At 44.3% G+C, this 21,884-nt stretch overlaps 1 protein-coding gene across 1 annotated transcript in view; it reads right to left on the reverse strand.

The window, feature by feature from the left end:
* The window catches only part of syngap1b (synaptic Ras GTPase activating protein 1b), a 74,535-nt gene that overhangs the window by 34,657 nt on the left and 17,994 nt on the right, over positions 1-21,884 (reverse strand). Inside the window, exon 3 of the mRNA XM_068324193.1 lies at positions 1,748-1,839. Coding sequence (XP_068180294.1) covers positions 1,748-1,839 — 92 coding nt within the window. The remainder of the gene's footprint in view (positions 1-1,747; positions 1,840-21,884) is intronic.

Consider the following 21,884-nt stretch of genomic DNA (forward strand, 5'->3'; position numbering starts at 1 on the left):
ATCACACATTTGTAGACCATAAAAGTTAAATGTCAAAGCCGTTTTCACACTCTAAACCTTGAAATGTTAGCCGCCAAGATAAAACATGCGTGAAATATGACTCGTAGCTGCCGCCGTTCTCTCGAAGAGCTTTCGCTCATTCGGCTTTCAGGAGCATCCTGAGCGCTCGCGGTGATGTCATTTATGTATCCATGGCGATATTACAGACTCGGCTCCATCTGCTGGTTCCTTATCTAATAGTCTGCGTGAATGTGATTGGATCAGCCAGGTTGACTCTCAGGAAGTAAAAGTAGTCAAAACATAGAGAGAGGAAGGGGCGGAGCCATAGTACGCCACAAAAAAACGGCGAGAAGACATTTGACGTTTTCTACCAGTGCCCTTTGGGGTCCTTTCAGGTGAAGACAGAATTCAGGTACGAGGGGTTAAAATTCAAAATTTTGTCAATGGTAGTCAAGCGATCAGCTCATTGATCATTTGGTTTCATATGCGTGAGTCTTTAATGTCAGTCGTAATACGTGATGAATATCTTTTGGTTATGCAAATAAGACTTAATAACTCCTGGTAAATGAAAGAACTGATATACTGATTGATAAATGATAACGTCAATAGCTATCCTTTATAACCCTACTGTAATAGGGCGTGATCACGCTCCACACCTACATACTGCTCTATTTTGTTTTGTTGGTTGACATTTGCAGTACATTTTCCATTAATATGCTCTTTGTCCTAAAAACAACTCGTCTGCTTCACGCTGACTTCCTGCGTCACCTAATTTATTAGAAAGTTTTATTTATAAACCACTTTTCACAAAAAGCTGCAAAGGGCCTCAATAATTACGATGTTTTTTTTTTATCGAGTGTTACCTTTTTCTATTTTGATTGCATTTTTGGGTTCCTCTCCGCGTTTATTTTGCTAGTTACATTTCCCCCCCCCCCTGCTCACTCTTGATTGGTTTTGAACTTGATTGTCTGCTGTGCATATTCATTAAGGTCTATTGTTTTATGTTATCAATGACAAGGTTTTTTAATTCCAGGGTGGGTGGGTGGGGGGATATATTTACATAATGTAGTGCAGCAATTTTAAATTAATCTGCACTTTAAAAAAAAAAAAAAAGGGGGGCCGTGCTAGGATGAAGTAAGTTTGATGAACATTTATGTAGATGACACCACGCTGCTAATTGATTCCCAGAATTCATTTGGGAAATGGATGGAGACGGGTGACAGCTTGGAGAGGTGGATAAAATAATTCACAGCGTCTGAAAAGTCTTTGCATTAAAAGGAGGTGGAATTCGACACGACATGACATCAGAGGCCGGAACAGGAAGGGGCGGAGCTTCCGTGTTTGTGTCACGTACCTCACAGGAGGGCAGGGCTGTGATATACGTTCCTCCTGCCACTGGACTCCATCCAGCATCCCTCCAGTCTCCCCCCCAGTACAAGAAGGGGGGAGAGGAGGAGGAGGCGGCGGCGGGCGAGTGGGGTAGGGTGAAGGACAGGGATGGGGAGAGGGGCAGCGAGCGCGGCAAAGGGGGCGTCCCGCGCCCTTTCCTGGAGCCCTTTTGCTGCTGCTGCTGGCAAACCGTGGGGGAGGGGGGCACGGCCAGGGAAAGGGGAAAGGGGCGAGGCGGGGTGCCGCTGGCCCGGCGGCCACAGGTGTGTGGCAGGCTCAGGGCGGGGGGAGGAGGGAGGAGGGAGAGCGAGAGGGTCGGAGGCAGCGAGCGAGGCCGGCTACAGGGGGGGTTACTCACGGATTGTCGGAAGGGTTGAAGGGGGGCAGTGGGGGAGACCTCCATGCTGGGCTGCTTCCCGGTGGCTATGCTCTTCCGCCGGGGGCGATGATCTAGCAGAGAGAGAGAGACGGCGTCAGCAGGTGGAGACTCGTACCCATCTGCAGAAGGGGAGCATGAAGGTTAAACGGGGGGGGGCAACACAGACAGGACCCACTGTGGAAATCAACCGCCGCATCAGAGCCGGTATGGACAGTCCGCCTGAAGGAATGAAGGGGGATGGGAGCGACCATGAGAGCCGGATGGATGTCAAAGGTGAGGCAGAAATCAAACTCGACCCCCCCACCACTGTTAATGCCCCCCCCCACCCGCCACCAAACACACTTTCATCCATGGAGGGAGTTGATCAAGTGGGCGAGAGACTATTGGAGGGATAGATTTTCTGCCTGGAACGTCAGACGAGCTGAATGTTAACAGTCTGCATGCTGGGGGGGGGGGGGGGGGCGTTGGTGGTGGTGGTGGTGGGGGGGGGGGCAGGAGATGAACGAATAGAGAGGTGCTAGCATTAAACAAACAAAGCACTTATCGACTTCCGTTAGTGAATCGGCGCCTCTAATGCACCGGGGGGGGGGGGACCCGTGTCGTGAGCTGGAGGACGACGCCCAGCGTGTGTGTGTGTGTGTGTGTTCAGTTAGAGAACAGGAAGTAGAACCCAGGAGGCCCGTTTGGACCGGGCCGACTGGAGGATGCCTTCTATAACCAGCCTGTATGTTTTCCACCCCCCCGCCACCCCCCATGCTGGCCTTTTACCATTTACAAGATCAATAAGAAAAGCAAGGGAAGGGGGGGGCAACAAAAGAGTAAAATTTCACTTTTTTTTTTTTTTTTTTTTAAGTATCTAAACCAGATCTGGATCTAAACCCTCAATCTGGATCAACGCCGAAATCCACAAATAATTCTGTTCTATTGCTATTATAATAATCAGAATTGTCGTGATCAATCCAACATCCGTGATGTAAAGAAACATTCTGAGTGTGAATGATGTAATAATCCAGATCAGCTGGATTCTAAATAAGAGTGTTTCAGGGTGTGATCTATATTAAGCTCCTGTACAGTAACATCTAATATGTATAGACGCTGGATTTGGAGGGTTTTAAATTTGAAATAATCATTCATGTGAGCTTCTGTGATCTACAATTCTTCTTCTGCCTTCCTGTCTCATCCTCTGGGGACCATGAGTGTGTGTACAAAATGTCCAGGGCAACCGTTATGTGTTGGGAAACGTCGCGCGCTGCCAAGACGGGAGTGCAAATATAATTCTAGATTTTCTATCTAGCATCTTTACAAAATGCAAAGTTATGAGAAGATGACACCCATTTTGTGCATTTTCTAATAGTTTCAGTTTTCTTTTCACATTTCTTTTTGACTTTTCTTCACATGTTTTTGCGCTGGAATCCGTTTCCTTGCCTCCTGCTGTTGATCACTCTGTCGGTCCCTGCTTCTTGCTTTTTCAACCCTCTCAGCCTCTACTGTCATATAGTCACACTAATGTTGAAACTCACACACACACACACACACACACACACACACACACACACACACACACACACACACACACACACACACACACACACACACACACACACACACACACACACACACACACACACCTCTTCTCTCCCACGCAGCTACTTTACATAAATCAGATTGTGCGTTTTTCCCTCTCTCCCTTCTCCTCCTCCTCCCATCCTCTTTTCTTGACGTTCCCATGCTACCCCAACCTTCCCTTCATTTCTTATCGCCCTCATCTGTATCCCTCTTTCAGACTCTTTCCTCCTGCCTTTTTTCCACTTTCTTTCATTTACCTGTCCTGTCTCTCTCACTGCGACTCTGTCTGCAATGCAAACACTTTTCTTCAACCCACGCAAAAAAAAAAAAAAAAAAATAGAGAGAAAGATAAAGATGACTATGGAGATGTTTGTCAGTCAGATGAGATATCAAGCCGTGCCAGCGTCTCTTTGGTCGGATCCACTGACAAAAAACTGAATCAAACTGGAATGGATGGTGGAGGAGGCGACGTCAAAATGACGTCTGGGAGAGGAAAGATCTAAAATAAGAGATTAATCAAAGTAGAGAGGCCAAAACTAAACATCTAGCTCCGTTAAAAGGCTGATAGTTCACCGAAACTGAAGGGACAAGTGGGATAATTTTGATCTTTCTTTTATTTTCCAAGAATGGAACATCATGAAACACAAAATTCAATCAAGCTGTCCAGGCTGTTTCCAGGAAGATGGTTCTCTATTTTTAAACTAGTGTTCGGTTAAACTGTTCCAAGGATAGATCATCTCTAGTTCAGGGGTATTCAGCGCAATTTGGTTCTTATCTTCAAATACAATTCATTCATTTCCGCTCTGAGTTTCTTTGGGATAATTAACCCACGGGTGACGTCCTGTAATCTGGAGTTTATGCCTTCATTACATCTGCATCATAACCACAGCCGAATGTCTTCACTCGGGTATCAAGATCCATTTCAGAATATATTGTTTCCCCAAACTAATTACTTCCTCTTGCAGGAGCAGGAGAGAGAATGGTGACTTAACCTGGATTAACAAGTCTGTGAGGATTTGTGTGTGTTTTAGGTATAAGCAGAGAGATCAGAGGTGGTTGGTGCGCGACGCTAACCCTGAGGGCGACAAGGAAAAATCTAAGCCGTGCCAATCAGCAGTCGTATTCAAGGGAGTTTGTGTTTTATTCTACAACAAGAACACCTAGTTTTGCATAATCATAAGTTTATGTGTTCTGGTTCCATTGCAAAATGCAAGTTTTGCATGATTTTCACAGCGCCGGCGACAAAGTTTTACAAACTAGCCCTTCCCTTCCAAGCTCCGCCTCTTCTACTGCTGCCCCTTTTGCCTGATTGGACGGTTGAAGAGGTAGCCGAGCTAAAAGACTTCCTATTTCTCTGACGGTCTGGTGATTTCACAACAGAGGTGATTATCGAGGAGACGACGGCGTGCTGACAGATGCATCCGATCCGGATGATAACCGCAATCAGAATGAAGAATTTTTACGTCGTGGAGCTTTAATGCATTCCTCATATATTTCTACAACTGAGAAAAACATCCGTTCCTTTCAGCTACGCCTACAAAAGCAGGTATTCCAGTCAATGTCAGCTGTGTGCGCGTATACAGTAGAGAATGTGACCATCACCTGCATTCCTGTTAGGTTACATCCTCTGTCTCTCATTCACTGGTTTCCACAAATAGATGCAATCCTTTTTAATTTAAAATTTTTTTTTTAGATCTTTTTAACACAGTTTGAATGAAACAACTCCTTAAAAACGCATTTGGAACCCAGAATAAAGCAGTAACATGTTGTCTGATGTGTGTCCTACATTTTCATCACACACGTGGATTTACTGCACGTGAAGAATGATCTATTATTTGGGGAGGAGGAGGCGACAATAGCAGATATCTCATTTTGCAAAATGGTACTTTTCAACTAGAATACAGACCAAATTTCACATGTCAAACCGTAACGCACTGGGTCTGCTCCTTTTCATGCTGTACACGCATGGCGTGGGGAAACGTGGGCGGCATTCAATCATTTTAAAAATCAAATTATCCACAGTTGTTATGGAAGGATGTGAGATGGGTGGAGTTGGAGGCGAAAAGATTAAAATTCTAAAAAAGTTGCAAAAGCTATTATATTTTTTTAAACACCTGATATCTCACTTTAATGATTATTAATCATTCCTTTCATTAAAGTGATAACAAAATCACAGGTCTGGAGCAAAACATCCATTTAAATCTATTTCTCACTCACCCTTTTTTTTTTTTTTTTTGATAGAAACTAAGGCTCTGTGTTTCGTTTCCATGGAAACATTTCTCGTTTTTTTTTTTTTTTTTCCTGAAGCACCTTACATTTTAGTTTCAAACCTACTATAAGCTCTGAATAAAGAAGACGCTTGGTTGTTTGTGCAAACACGGGGTTACTGTAACCGCATGCACGCGCACACACACACACACACACACACCTACACACACAATGAGCAAAGGAATCAAGGTGTTAAGGAGTGACAAAGACTTGATAGATGACAGTATATCATTGAAAAGCTTCATTAGCCCTGGGATCACTGTTGAGTGATAACTGACATGATGTGCTAAGAGGAAGTGTGAAGGTGCTTGTTTTGATTTGCTTGCTCTTCCTATTTTGAAATGCTATTATGCAACTATTGTTTAGAGATGATGTAAAGGCTCGAAAAAGCAGACTTGAAAACGGCAACGAGGCTGAAAGCGTCATCTTTTTCATGGGAGGTGATGATTCAGTCTGGTAGGGGAAGGTAGACGCGCTTGTCTGTTTAATTTAGCTGCTTAATAAATCATCTGTGTGCTAAAATAACAAGATCACATTGCTCAGACTTACCGTTGGTGTTGGAATATTACCCTAGCTTTTGAGGAAGATGGCCAGGTGCATGTCAATTAGAAATTTAATCCATTAGGACGATGGAAAAAAAAGTGTCGCTTTAAATCTTGTGGAATGAATCAAACCGGTCAGACGACGGTCGTCGCCGGGTTAATTTCCCCCTGGTGTTACCGAGTGATGTGTCTCATTTTATACATGTCAAACAGCAGTCCTATGACACTACAGATGTCAGTCAAACGGAATGATTTTCTTCTTCTTTTATTTCCTCTGCTTGCTTGAGTTCTATTGGACGCAGTCGTCGAGCTCTGATGGTCAAACTCACATCCTTATAATTAAACTGAACAGAAAAGGAAATCCAATGCAGGGTTTGTATCGCATGTCGTCTTTTTTAACACTTATTCAAACAACGCAGCAGATGATGCATGATTAGTTGCCATAACAACAGGTTTAAAATGAATGTAGTCAGCCAAAGATGCCTCCTATATTGAAAAGTCTCTCTGTTTTCCCCTTGAGACTTCGTCTCAAGTTCAAAGTGTCACCACTGTAACACCAATCTGCGCTCCGACTGTCTACCAGCAGCAATCTCATGACCAATTTTACCTGGGATGTGTTCAAGTTGGTATCCATGGAGAGAGGCAGAACACAAGTTGCCGCTCTGATTGAAATGATCTGTCAACGCTCTTGCTGAGTGAGGCGTCGCTTTGTCCCGTTGAGGAAGTGCAGCTGGAGACGGTTGGTATTGAACGCGACTGTCAGCAAAGCATCCCATCACCCAGCAGACGACGTCTAATTGTGTTAGCCAACATGTCTCGTGAACTATTGCTGTGTCTTGTGGTCCATGTGAATTGATTTTGATGCCATTAAACTATCATCACCAACTTCTCAGCGTTTTCTTGGGCGTCCTCAGCGCAGCATGAAGAGACGCAGTTAGGAGACCTTCCAACTTGTTGAGTGGATTTTAATGTTACAAAGGCAAAGCTGAAAATCCTGTTTTTGGGCAGTTTCAAAAGATTTGACTTTGCACCTTCCAGGATGTGATTAAAGATCCGACAAAGACTTTGCAGCAGCACCTGGAAGTAGAATCTCTCTTGTCTTAAACTTCTGGCCCAGAAGGAAGATGACATCTGGATCTCTCAGCCTGGCATTAGCTGACTATTCAGAAGGCAAGGCTTACACCTAGCGGCGCTCTGATTATCATGTACGTATGTTGGGCGCCACAGGATTACTGCCAAGCCAGTATTTTCTTGAGTTTGCTAACAAAAGTCTCAGCTCAAGGCAAACCGCTGCTTTCACCACATGTGAACCGTCCAAAGACGTGATCCGAGAGCAGAAACAGGCAGGCTAAACATCTCGACACCTGGAGGAGCCACGCAACAGGCTACAGCCAATCAGAGCAGCTGTTTCACTTTTCAGAAGCATATATTGAAGACTGGACTCCAAACCGGGAGTGTAGCGTTTAGCAATTAGCTTGTCTTAGCATCAAGACATAATGCCTGGACAGAGGCTAATTAGCTCGCTGAAACTTCCGATGCTGGTGACGCCCTTCCAGGATGAGAGGGCGTCGACCAAATGACCCGACGTTCCTTTCTAACTGGTTCTTTCAGATGTTCCATAGGCTCCGCCCATCTATACTCTGGCCCCTCCCACTCGCATTCACGTTTGGTGATGAAATGACATGTGGACGCTGTCTTTCATGATCACACGTGGCGTTTTCTTTTGGATACGCAGCTGTCATCGCTAGTCTTCGGCTAACCAGCTTTGAAGACGACAACTTTAAGTGGTCCCAGAGAAATAAAAGAAATGCAAATACACACGCACAAATGTAGGGTTGGGACTAATTATTGACACTTCTACTTGTTAGCCTGTAAGATACTGGAGCTCAGACTGTTTCTCACTCTAATCAAGGACATGGAGAATCTTCCATGTGAAAGCTCCTCTCTCCCTCTGTGTGCACAGTTGACGAAATAAATATTCATGACACGAATCTGACTGAAAACTGCTCTTTGCCTGAGCAGGCCATCAGGCATTGGAAAATTAACATCGGTGTTTATTCAACATTGTATGTCATGTTGATTCTGGAAATTATGCGCCTCCTCTGCTCCAAAAAAATAAAAATAAAATAAAAATAAACACCACTGTTGACATCACCTGTAAAGATCACTAATTGACATCCTGTATCTCATTTATTTAATCAGCGCAAACAGAAATGCGAACTACGACTAATCTTTCCATCATAGAGGAGAAGATGAATGAAGTCATGTTAGAGGAAATCCACATAAACCATAAATAACCATGAGGCATCTGCTAATGCTGGTTAGCTATCGCTACATGCATTTCTTTCATGTTTAAAGGGGGACTTTTTTTCATAGTTTCTGATCATTTCTAGTCTTTGCAATCTCATGCTAAGCTAACAGCCGCCACTGTTTCAGCTCCTTAATTTCTCTGCTGATGTGAGCACCAACGCACCCGATTTTTATCATCTGCAGTTTTTACACATAATTGATGAATCACAGCAAATCAAGAATATGACAATTAGAATGCATTAGATCATAAAGTGATTTTGTCAGATTCTTTTCTTAGTCCCACGGTGCATCATTTAAGTATTTCACACGTGTCAAGCAGCAAATTTTCAGATTTATGAAACTTGCAAACGTCTGGAAAAAGTACAGAAAAGATTCTTCTCAAGAATATGAGCAATTAATTCTTTTTAATCAACTATTATTCGACTCATCATTGACACTTTTGATATTCTGGGTTAGTGGAGAAAGCCAATGCGTTTTACTAAATGTTAGGACGTCGGAAATGGACACACAGGATTAGTGAAGATCAACAAGATATTTAAGAGATTGTTTAATTAGAAACAAAAAATGTTTTGCTTTGATTTGCTGATTAAAATGTCATAAAATCTGAGAACTACAACTTAAAATATTCCATTTCTGATCATTCAACACAAGAAATGAACACAACCATGCAGCTGGACCGAGATAGCTGTTGTTTGCTAAATGCTTCTCTGTCATCTACTAAAATAATCCAGTGCGGCGCAGACACATGCGTTCACACGTGCAAACATGACATGTTCTCATGCTTGTGTGCACCGTGTCGTCTTGTGCAGAAGCAACATGTGTAACGCTGTGCTTGCTTATTGTGAATGTAAATCTGATGTTGAGCTGAAAGCTGAAGAGGGAATGTGTGGGTGGCAAAAGCTTCCAGCTTAGACCATCTGAGAGAACCGAGAGAGAGACAGAGTTAAAAGAGTGGGAGGGATGTAGACACACATGAGTAAGAGGTTGGTTAAAAAAACAGAAAAGGAACAGTGTGTGTGTGTGTGTGTGTGTGTGTGTGTGTGTGTGTGTGTGTGTGTGTGTGTGTGTTGGGAGGAGGTGGGTAAGTGTTCGCGTAGGTGTAGGAGGGACAGCGCCAGAGCAAGACTATATGGAAGGGAGACAGGATGACAGAAACAGAGAGCATGGTGGAGTGGAGGAAAAAAAAAAAGAAAAGGAGAAGAGAAATGGAGGAATTGCGTCTGGGAGGGGGGTGGTAACGAGGGAGGGCGGGGGGGGGGATGGAGGCTGGAGAGGGAGTGGGTGTCTTAATAGCGTCAGAACGCTCAGGGCTTTTTGTGTGTTTGCCTGTGTTTTGATGGAGCGCCGGTTCGCTCCCTGTTTGCTTCACATCCAACAACGGCGCCTGCAAAAGCAAGGCGGTCTCACCTGTGTTTGAAGCGTGTCCCAGCTGCTTCATCTGGGAACTCCACGCAACTATAAAATTTAATGTGCAAATTTGCATTGAGAGCCCTGCAAATGAGGCTCAGCGAGAGGCTTTCTGGTTTCTTCTCACCTCCACCCCCCTGCAGAAACCTCAAGCTAGAATCCTCATAAAAGTCAGGTTTTTGAGTCGATAAAACCAGGCAGAGTCGGTCCAAAACTGTTCCACGAGTGTGAGGATGTTGGGAAACATTGGAACCAAGCTGACTTATAAATGTGAAGGGTTTCAGGCTGTCCTATTTATTTGCAACCTGCACCCTAGTTCATCCATTCATCTCCAGCGCTTTCTCTTTTCATGAATGATACATGTGATTCTTCATCGCAGAGTTAACTCAGGGCCGGATCACCAATGTGAAGTGACTGATGTTACAGTCCATAGCACACACAGCTGCTGCCACCTATTAAATTCACCTGATATTTTCATGATTCCCTCAGTCATCGTTTAGTTTCTTGTTTTGTGTGTTTTTTGTTAAACCAACACTCTAAAAAAAAAAAAAAAAGTAGCAGCATTTTGACATTTGAGAAGCCTGATGTTTTTTTGTGTTTTTTTTATGCCATTTCTGCTTGATGAATTAAACGCACACTCCACCAAAGTTCACTCTTTCTCATCCTGAGAAGGCGCTGCTGGTTGTGTAACGTGTCGACGGCTGAGGGATCCGTCTTTAGACGTCAGATTGTCGCCCCTGATAGATACAGTCGTCTTTTGCAACACAACATCAGTCATTTTTTCACTCCTTCACATGTTTCGCGTTGGAAACAAGTTATTATTTCTGCCTTTTACTGTTTCCTATGATGATAATGCTGTCATGAGCGGAGATGGCTTGAATTCGGGCCTAACGTAATTTTCGTGTCAGGTTAAGACAAATGAGTGAGATAATATGACAACGGCGGAACTGTTGACGGTGCCATTTGTCTGCTATTTGCTGTCAATGTCAAATTGTATCTCAGGCATACAAAGTAAAACTAGGAGAGCTTCAGTATGTGCTGTCAATCAGCTGCCTACCCATTGTTGTCGCCTCAGTGGGAAGTTAATGAAGGGGAGAGCAAGCCAGTGTCTTTCTGCACCGAATGCAGCGTTAACACGAGGAGGTGACTGGTCCAATTTTAATTAACATCCCGCTTTATTTGAGCCGTTTGCCCATAGAGATTTATTTATTGGGAGAATGTTTGTCATGCGACACGATTTACAGTAAATTAAGTCTCCAGAATGAAAGGAGAAACGTGAATACCATATGGGTTCAGTTTTTAGCGCGACTTGTGTTGCATCATAAGTTAATTACAGATGAGAAGAGTGTGAGTTTGATTGACATGGAGAGAAGTGACGTCATCATGCAGGAGATGGGTGAGGATGAGTTGGGTATTGACAGCAACAGAACTCCAATTTTTTTTTTTTATGTTGCATTTGAAAGTTAGGTGAAGCAAATGGAAAATCAGGTCAAGTTTTATGTTTCTAGAAGAACAACCCAAAGATCTTTTAAGTGCTTTAAATCAAACATATTCCATATGAGTCAAAACAAGAAGATGAACATGTCCTACCTAGATCAGGTGGGGGTCGTTGTGCTTTGTAGAGACCCTGTAATCTGATGTCAGCCTGGACTGGAGATGCATCCACTGACTTCAGCCCGTATTCCACTCAGTCTTGTTCAAACTGCAACGGCTCTGCAGTTTGTGTTACATTCCACCAAACATCGGCACTTGTTCCGGATCAATATTCCAAAAGCACAGTGATACTAGCGTCTATAAATAGCTAAGCGTGTTGGTTTATTTAAGCAGGGCGCTTGCCAACAAGTGTCATGACATGAGCATGGCTGCCTAGCTGTCTGGTTAGCGGGGGACCATCCTCTGGGGGGGGGGGTTTGGTTAAGGCCTGTTCAAGTTCCAGACAAAAGAAGCCGACAGATAGTCGGGGCTCAAATTAGCCTAGAAAAAAAGTGGAATCAAGAGGACTACCTGAAAGCCAACAAAATTATTCCCATTACCCAACGCCACAAACGGTAAAACACTTCAGTGTTACGATTGGATGAAAAGCGGCCTTAAATCAATCCAAACCTTCCAGATATTTCATCAATAAACAGGCATATGAATAAATCAAGTAAATCCTGTGCCTTCACAAAATGGAAAAGAGTCACTTCAAGGTATCTGGATATATATTCGAGAAAAATAAATCTTAAGGTACAATAAAAAAGAACTATACTAAGATAATAAATTTATAGTAATACTGTACAAATATCACAGAAAACTAGAAACTATATATATTTATATGTAATATTCTAAACAGCTGCTATAACCTTGCAATATTTGAGACATAAAAATAGTGTAATATAGTGACTGTACACTCACTATGAAGCACCACAGACACCCTATATTAAGATCACAGAACTATCAGGTTTGCTCTCTAGGATAAATCTGACTTTGCAGCGAACATCTAAAAATAAGCAACCATCACACAAAGTTAAACTGGTGCAAAAAAAGGGGGGAGAGGGGGGTCTGTCCTTTCAAAAGTTACTGCACAGGTAAATTCGCAGGCCTCTATTTCTCCAACGTGCTTAATTTACCTTTAAGGTGACCCAAAAACGCCACGTTGATAAGAGTACACAATGACAGCTGGGCGTTTTAAGTGGGCCACTGTTCGTTATCTCGCATCTTCTGAGTAATTAGTGAGAGGTAAAACGACCAAACACTCCCAAAGCCAGCTGAGTGTTATAATTTCACGCTGAGGCAGTGTTCATCCTCCCCCCGCCTCCCCCCGGCAGCAGCAGCCCGCTTCTTGAGCAGCGGCTGTTCAGCGGCGGCCAGTCCGGCTGAGAGCTCCTCCTCCCCGGCCTCTCCTTGTCCGTTCTCCCCGGTGCCCTCCTCCCCGACCCTGCACTTGCAATTCCGGTGTCCGACGAGAGATCCGCTGAGGCCAATTTCTCTCATCTTTTAGATGGGAATGTTTCTGCGCTGCTTTCCTTAGTGGGTGTCCTCCCGCTGCGCGTCAGAAATGAACTTCCCAGGGATGAATGGGTGGAAGGTGGACGCGTTTGGATTCAGGAGAAAACTGGTGTTGGGTTGCACTTAAAAGCCAGGTACGGGCGCGCAGATGGGAAATAAATGGGCTGCGTGTCTGCATGTGCATTCATGTGAGTTGCACATGCGTGCGTGTCCGTGCCCATGCGTGTCTGAGAGAGCGGCGCGGTGCGCAATTGGACCGCCTCTCTGCATGTGCGCCAATGTGCGCGCCGAGAAGACGCGCTGCGCTCCCGCTTCTCCGCTGCTGCGTCTCTTCTAATCCCGATCAGACCCCTCCAACGGGGCAGCCAGGAAACATCCAAGACGACAGCGATCGTTTCCAAACGCAGGTTGAAAATGTTGCGTTAGCACCCCCTCCACCCACCCACCTCACCTCCAAAAAAGAAAAAGAACCCCGACAGTGATGTTGGAAGAGAGGAAGAGAAAACGAAGTGAACGCCTGCAGCGCCAGTAACCGAGACGAATACCACAGAATTCAGAAGTCTAAAGAAAAAACCATTACGACCTGAAACTAAACCTGGAAAATGAGAACTTGATCCCGCGTCTTCACTCCATTTCCTCCAAACGACAGTTCATCCTCATATAATCCGACTGTCAAACGACAGATGCTTGGAGTGCGTCCTTGTCTTCTGCCTGGATGGAGATAATCCCACACAGGAGGTGGACAGCAGCACAGTTTCTGCACCGAGCAGCACCACACTGATGCCCCGCGATCCGATCTCTCTCTATCGCTCTCTTTCTCCCTCTCCCTCTCTTCCTAATAGTGTGTAAGTAACAGGGAGCGAGAGAGATGTTTAGAATGGGTGGGGCCGGAGCGATTTTTAAAGTAGCCCCTCATCACTTTTACCATCTCCTCCTCTCCTCTGCGCCTCGTCGAGCCCCTTTCTATTTCCCCTTTCACCTCATGCGCGCACGGCTGCGTCAAGTTCAGCGCCGGCGGCAAATGTGTGGGAAACACGCAGGCATGTCATTAGTCACACAATATACGTCCCCGAAGCCCAGCGTGTTACCATCTGCCTGTTCATACTGTTACACAGCCACAGGCGGATCATGACTGATCAAAATTAAAAACTAGAATGCTAATTCCAGCATCCAAACCTTGCATGGCCCTGGTAAAAAAAAAATTAAAAAAAATCCATATATATATATAAAAAAAAACCCAACCTGGTAGTATATCCCATAATATAAATCAGAGGTCGTGTGTGACTTCCTCTAAAGAAACACGTAGCTTTTAATTTCAGTCTTAAGGACATCAACATTGATTGGGCTTTTCATCAGTGATAAGCAATCAGCACTACCAGAGGGGTAAAGGGTATCTTAGATCTGTTTCCATGACAACTGTGGGTTTTCAAGCAACTTTTTTAAAAGCCGTCTCTCCAATTGTGACACTCCACTGATGGCTGCACTCGGCCCCCCAGTCTCTGATCGCTGGCAGGATATAAAGGTAGATAAAGAATAATAGGAGAGGTTGATATCTTCATTCATGTTTTTGCTCCCCGCCATTCAGACGCCCCCCCCCCCCAATACCCTTCCCATCTCTGTGCGATTTTACATCAGAGGGAAAAGATGTACATGAGGCTGATAAGATGATAAACTTTATTCTGCAGCGACTGTCAGAAGGTGGTTTAACTTCCAACACATCCCTGCTCGGATTCTGATCAGACACCGGAGGGACGGGGTTTAAGGGCTTCCAACAAACGGTTCGCTAACTTTACCCCCCATGGTTTCCTTTCTCTCCTCATCTCCCATTGTGTTTTATCCTCTGCCTTCCCTTTTTCTCTCACTCTCCCTCTCTGAAACAGCGTGTCTATCTGCTCTATAATTATTTCCATGGTTACCATTAAGGATGTGAAGCTAAGCCTGATGCACTATGGTAGTAATCTTTCCCTCTCCTCCGCCTGTTCCCTCAGTCCTCCTCTCTCATCTGTCGCTTCTTCTTCTCCTTCTCCTCCACCTCCTGCATTCTTGCTGCCTCTTCTCTCGTACTCCTTTCTAGCGTAGTCTGCTGAAAGCCCCAACATTTGATTTGGATGCTTACATAGCGCCGGTACACGCACAACTTCATACGCCTGTAATCCGTATGTAAGCGAGTCAGACAGTCAGCCTGTCCTAACGCTGATGTCATCGTGTTCTACCGCTGCGTTGCAAGAGGCTTGCGGATCCGCAGCCAAAGATGCATGACGAACACGCACCGGGCTGGAGTGTTCTTTAGCCATGCATAGCATGACAAGCTAAAAAATAAATAAATAAATAAATAAATGAAAAGATCATTGGGCATCCAAGCATAAATTGCAGACAATGTGAGATGACTGCCAGATAGAGATCATCTCAGGCATGAATCATCAGGATGAATGAGGAGTAACTAGGAAAGAAACTATCTGTTCATATGTTTTAAAAAAAAAAAGTCAAAAGTGCGTGCATGTTCTAGGAAAACACGTTATGTGACTTTCTTGTGTTAATATTGATGTTATTTTAAAGTTGGTCCTGCAAATATGAAGCTGGAGTCACTTTTATCTTCAGAATCACGGCGTCAGGAGGAGGAACATCCAGCCTGGTTTTCTCTAAAGGTTACAAAACCATGGCCACTAGCACCGCCAGAGCTAAAGATAACACTACTGCATTGTGGGTTGTCGTCGGGGCTGGTGCACCCTGGACAGGATACTAAAAGACACGAAACAAAATGCACATGACACGGAGAATGAATGACGTCTATCAGACCCAGTCAGTGCAATCGTGACGAGTTCTCCCTTCAATGGAGACGCCGCGGAGCCGCCGTTAGCTCGCGTCGGCCTCGACGTTTTTTGGACGGCAGCTTCCAGCTGACAGGCAGAGGAAGAAACCGGGAGAGTTGTAACAGGAAACACACTGTGACAGTCAGACCCCTGAAGAGCTGCAGCGGGAAACGGAAGGGATGCGAGCGAAAGTCTTGTATTTGGTGACAGCGTGATGGATGAGTGAACAGGGAGGACAGAAGCAGACATGTGCACACCGCCACCTGGCCGGGCCTGACGCCAAAGCAGGATGACAAGCAGACGAGGACGAAGCCATGGGAGGAGATATGATGGGATATCATTCCATTTTTTAACCTTTGTCAGATCAGAAGAGAAAAGTTTGTCTTCCATCAGGCTGTGATCTGAGCGGGATGATCAGAATGAAGCATCAGAAATCAAAGCCTCATTCAGACGATGGAAACGATGAAGCGCGGTCAAACAAGCAAACATTATGGGATGTAAGAGGCCACAAGCTATTAGAAATAATCAAATTAATCACTGGGTTTATTGTTATTTAGGATATTTTCTCATGTCTAAGTGAAGAATCCTCCCCAAAAATGCTCAAATTCTTAATAATTTAACTGCCACCTGCAAAATGGCACGCCGGCTTCGCACATAATCACATCTCTGCAGCTCCTGTTTTTTTTCACTATCCGGTTATTGCAAAGTCATTTGTGAATCAACAGCGCCTCGCCAACTATACCGCTGTGACGGGATGAGGAAGAATATGAGTTGGTGATTATGAAGTACAACAATGCCAAGACGATCCGCTTTCCAAGCTGTCATAGACAGAGAGAAAGAAGAGAGACATCCTGGAACAAATAGATGGATGTCTGCACGCCGTAGGTACGTCTGACGTGGACGACCAGCGCCGGGTTTGTCCACCATCAACCTGAAAACTAACTGGTGCATCAATGGCGGCGGTTGGAAGACGCAACGACGCATTCCGTTCAGCTGAAGTCTTACCTCTGCTGAACCCAATAAATAATGTAAAAAAAAACTTGTTTCTTAATTACATCACATCAAACTAAAATTCCAGTCTTGATTTCATGATGGCAAAATTGACATTGAGCGCACAATTAATTTGAAAGAGAAGGAACACGGAGATCCTTACCAAGTTTGTTTGCTCCAATTTGCGAAAGGATCTTCATCACAAAGTGTGAAGCGCAAACAAAACGTTTCTCAGGTTTTGATATTTATAAAAGACGTGCACGCACAGACACACACACCCACGAAAACACGCACCTCCTGGAAACTGATACACGTTAAAACCGCATGACAACGTGAACATATTGCTGCTTTGTCACTTCCACCTACACGCCTGTACTGTATGTACCGCAAATGAATCACTTGTTGGAATGCTCGCGCCGCGCATCAGAGACGGCGTCTCCGTGACGTGACCTGGACATGAGTCCCACTTCACTCGCACCCGGAGCCACTCGAGACCTGACCCTGACCCAAGATTTCAAAAACTTGTGAACTTGCTTTAATTTTTTATTTTATTTTTTTGCCTCAATAAATGCCAGCTGAATGTGAGTCCTTCAATTTTTATCATGAGGCGTCTGGTGAGCGCTGTCACCGATGACGTGTTCTTCGCCTGCAGCCATTCAGAAATGTGTCAGAACCTGTGCTCAGAAGGACTTGTCACGACTCCCAAATAAAAGCCTAAATAAAGTAGTACCTTGAGATACGATTTTATTTCGTTCCGTGACTGAGCTTTTAAGTCAAACAAATTCTCCTCTTTTCAAATAACCAGAATCGTTTTAATCTGTTCCAACCTTGTAAAAAATTATCAAAATAAACACATTATTATCAACCAATAAACACGCAGACATTACCTGTGCATGATTAATTATATAAAATGTACGTAAACAATGATAAAGACTGAAACAATAAAGTCACGAGAACACACGAGCCACGTCTTCACTCCACCAACGAGAACGAGATCCGGTCTCATCGATGTTGTATCCATCCGCCGGTAAAAACGAGATCCGGTCTCATCAATGTTGTATCCATCCGCCGGTAAAAAACGAGATCCGGTCTCACTGATGTTGTATCCATCCGCCAACACGTGGTAAAGAACGAGATCCGGTCTCACTGATGTTGTATCCATCCGCCAACTAACTGCAGTGTCCCGAAGCAGAGCTTGTATCTCAGATTTTTGCTTATATGTTGAACAGAAATAAAGACAGAATGACGACTCGCGTCTCAAAGAACTCTTATGTGGAGCAGCTCGTATCTCGAGGTTCTATTCTATATTTGTAACATCAATATAAAGGATTCTGAATCCACGTGAAGCGGCCCGTGAATCTCCTCATAAATTAATTAGCATCTACAGACGGTTAGAAATGTTTTACCCACTTAACTAATGTTAGCTTTCCACTACATTTGTAGATATGCCGTTTATATTGGATTAAGATTAGATTACATTGGGTTAGCACATGGAGAAGACCGTTTGCTGCCTGGCTTAAAGTTCATTCTGGGGTCTTTTCATGGCTCTAATAATCTGGTGTGGTTCGGTCCAGTCTGTCGTTGCGTAGCGAGCAGCTCCTTTCTCTTTCGTGCTCCTCGCCGGGTCGTTACGCCGGCTAACCTTTGCCTCGGCGTTGGGAGCAGCAGCCGGCCGTGTTTGTCTCCAGCCTTCATACCTTCCCAGGGAATGTTAAATATGCTGGGGCGCCGTGCAACTGGGGCACATATGGGACTCTGTGATGTGCCATTACAACCAGATCGGGTGGATGAGCAAAGAGCGTTATTGCACAGAAATAGGCTGCTTAAAGCGATCAGACACAAAACAACACCTTTATGCCGAGAACGTATGATGATAGATGAAGGACTGGTGATAGCGCAGCGCCTCCTTTGAATGTTTTTTTTTTTTTCTTTTTTAGGTATAGCTCTGCTCTGAGATGGGAAGCAGCAGATTATAGAATATTCATTACAAACAGAAAATCACTGATGCTCAACCTGAAGTTGCAAAAATGCAAAAAGGATAAAAATTTATCTCTAAGATGCCACCAAAAAAAAAAGAAAAACACCCCGAATGACTGATAAGGAAATATTACATATCTGGGAGGTACGTATGGATGACGCACTTGTTGTTCGCACCATAGATTCCAAACACACACACACACACACACATAGACGTGCACACACTCGTCTTACTCCAGGGTGAGGCCGACTGTGCGCAGCAGCACAGAACAGCAGAGAGCCTTGAAGTGACAGCGAGACGTGGATTCTGTTGGCTGACGACGCCAGCCTCCTCCCTCAGCCTGCCTTCACTTTCTGTCTCACTATTGTGACTCCATCTCTCCTTTGTCTCCCCCTCTTTTTATCTCCTCCTGCATTGTGAGCTGCATTACGCCGCCGTGTGAAGATATTCAATTAAAAGGCGGGTGAGTACCGACTAGAAAAGTTAGATGCTGCTGCACAGATACAGAGAGGGAGAGAGAGAGATCGCTGAGGAGGACGAGGCAGAAAGGTGCAGACTAATATCACACACCAGTAGGTGCAAGAGGATGGGGGGATGTGCGTGTGTGTGTGTGTGTGGGGGGGGGTATTTGTCAGTATGACACAACTGGATTAATGCAGGAACTGTAAAGGTCTGCACATTGTGACGCGTCGTCGCTGATGAATTCTTTGTGATGTGATGAATGTATTTTTAAACCAAACTAAGAATAAACAGCATTGATTTTTTCATGTGCTTTGAGTAAAGCTGGAAACGGGATTAATTCAAAGAACGCACGTCGTCTTTGATAATCCGCGAGCAAGTTTGTATTCATCCCTCATTCTTTTACTGCTAACGCTCCTTTAAAGACATTTAATTTTGATTTTTTTTACCAAATTTAATGACACGTTTACGCACACCGACGACCTCCGTGAACTTAAAACTTCATTCCTCTGCAGAGTTTGATTCACCACCTGATCAAGATACGTGGAGTTCAGCGTTGACACTTGCAGAAAGCGAAATGAAATAGATGTAAAATCATATTTAAGCTCTTCGCGGGAGAAAAACATTTGCAGAGGAATGCAACAGCGTCTACCGAGGCACCAAAACAGCACAAACCATCTTCATGTTTGTGGATCCGAACACGGACGAATCATCAGGAGATGAAAGAAGTTAACTTTCTGCTGCTCTGTCCAGCTGTTCAACTCGGTCTCTGCAGGCTGCAAACATCTGTTTTGACACAGAATAATTCATCTGAGAAGTGAATTCGCCCGCCAGCGACATCTGAGATTCGAGCCGGGCTAATGCACGATACAGCTTCCTTAATTTCCCTCTCTGGCTTTTTTTTCCATTCATAAATTATCACTTTCAAATTTACTTCCACCGTAGGGCATGATTTGTGATGCAACTGATTAGAGTCTTATACTCCCAACAGTTTGTACTGCGCCTCATTGTGAAACAGGTATGAGAGTCGGGACCAATCAGAGAAGGAGGAAAAGATGGAGGAAGGAGACATAAATTAGCGTCAGTCACTTTATCCTTGTCAGCGAGGTTTGAAACTTGTTTTCCAATCATTCTGTTGAGGACAGTCGCAGAATGTCACTTCAATAGAACTGGAAAAAAAAAAAAACCCCAAAAAACAAAAACATTTTCATATGTCTGCTTTGAAATAGCAATAAATTAGTAGAAACCTGATGATTTTTCATTTTTAAGAATTTAAAAAGCCAACACCGAGTTGGATTTTCTCCGACCTGAATCTAAGGAACTCCATCTTCTGACCCAAACATCGGCGGGAGGCTTCAAACGCTACAGTGGATTTCCCATTACCGAACCATTAACGTAACAAATGGGAAAAAGAGATGACCATTTAAGAACAGACTCAATCTGGAACTTGGCAGACGAGTTTTTCCGCTCTCAGATTAATCTACAGACACATCCTCCACACACACACCGTCGTTCTGCGACGCGGCTGGCCCCCGATGCCTTCATTCACAAAAGGGCCTTGCTGCCGTCACGCCGGCTACCTCGTCCTCAACTTTTTCTTCTCGGCTTCCTGAAGTCTATTTTTACTCTTTTGTCAAGGCGGATGTTTGCCAACACGACAGCAGCTCTGTCAAGGTTGCTGCACCTTGTTTTTCTTGTGCACTTCTTTATATACTTCATTGTGCCCCCACAAGGCGAATAATTCAGCTGTTAGCGAGCTCTTTATGATTCACTCCGGGGGGGTTGATGTATACAGCTATGAGCTGGCAGCAGCGCAGTTGGAAAAGAGCTTCGGGTACCTCTACAGAACGCCGCCGGTTTGTGCGGACCTCAGGAGAAACCCGAGGACTCCGATATGCAAACGAAAGTCGCATTTTGAGTGCTTTTCCAATCATTTGGTTCATTTTTAGCCACGCTAGCGTTGTGGATGATTGGAATCAGGCAATCAGCCTGCTGAGCGACCACTTTAGCCCTGGATAAGGCACGACTTTTCAAATAGGTCACCGTCAAATGAAAGATTTCAAGTATTGTGTGAAATTTCTCAAGCAACGCCGCACTCACCTCCTTATGAATCACGAGTATTATAGGATTTTAATCTGATTTTCATGTCATTAAATGTCCCTGAACCATACTGCCTTTTCTCACGTGTCTTGCAAAACATATCAGAAAAAGCTTGGTAATGAATTAAAATTATTGAGCTCCATTTTGTACAAATCAGGGAAAATGTTGCTCGACTGATTTAAATCCTTGTAAATACCTGTTAGTTTGAAAACAACAACAACAACAACAACAACACAAACCCCCACACACACATTTTGTGCACCTGATGTGCAGCAGGTTTAGTAAATATGGGCCCTGATGGGTAATTTTTGTGCAAGATTTTACTTTTGCAGTCGCAGTAATGTCGTAATGGCTTTAATATTTTGAGAGCTGATGGGTGCTGGATGAAGCTTCTGATGAGTGAAATTCAGAGATTATTATTGATAATCTAGACGAAATGATGGCCATTTCGGTGCGTCAGAAAATGCTCTCAGTATGCAGACGGTGATGTGCTGTGCCCGTCGAGAGGCTCTGGGATATCTACGCATTTCAAACCTATTTACATAGTTTTTATGCAGTGCTCTTATCTCGCCTGTAATGAGCTAATGAGCACTCGGTAGCTTTATGTGTGCAGAAGAGATAGAAAAACCAACGACAGCTACTGGTGAGACGAGCCTAAACACCACACTTCACCCCCAAACCCCTGCCTGAAGGGCTGT

This window comes from Antennarius striatus, chromosome 9 (genome assembly GCF_040054535.1).
Source record: "Antennarius striatus isolate MH-2024 chromosome 9, ASM4005453v1, whole genome shotgun sequence".
Taxonomy (NCBI): Eukaryota; Metazoa; Chordata; class Actinopteri; order Lophiiformes; family Antennariidae; genus Antennarius; species Antennarius striatus.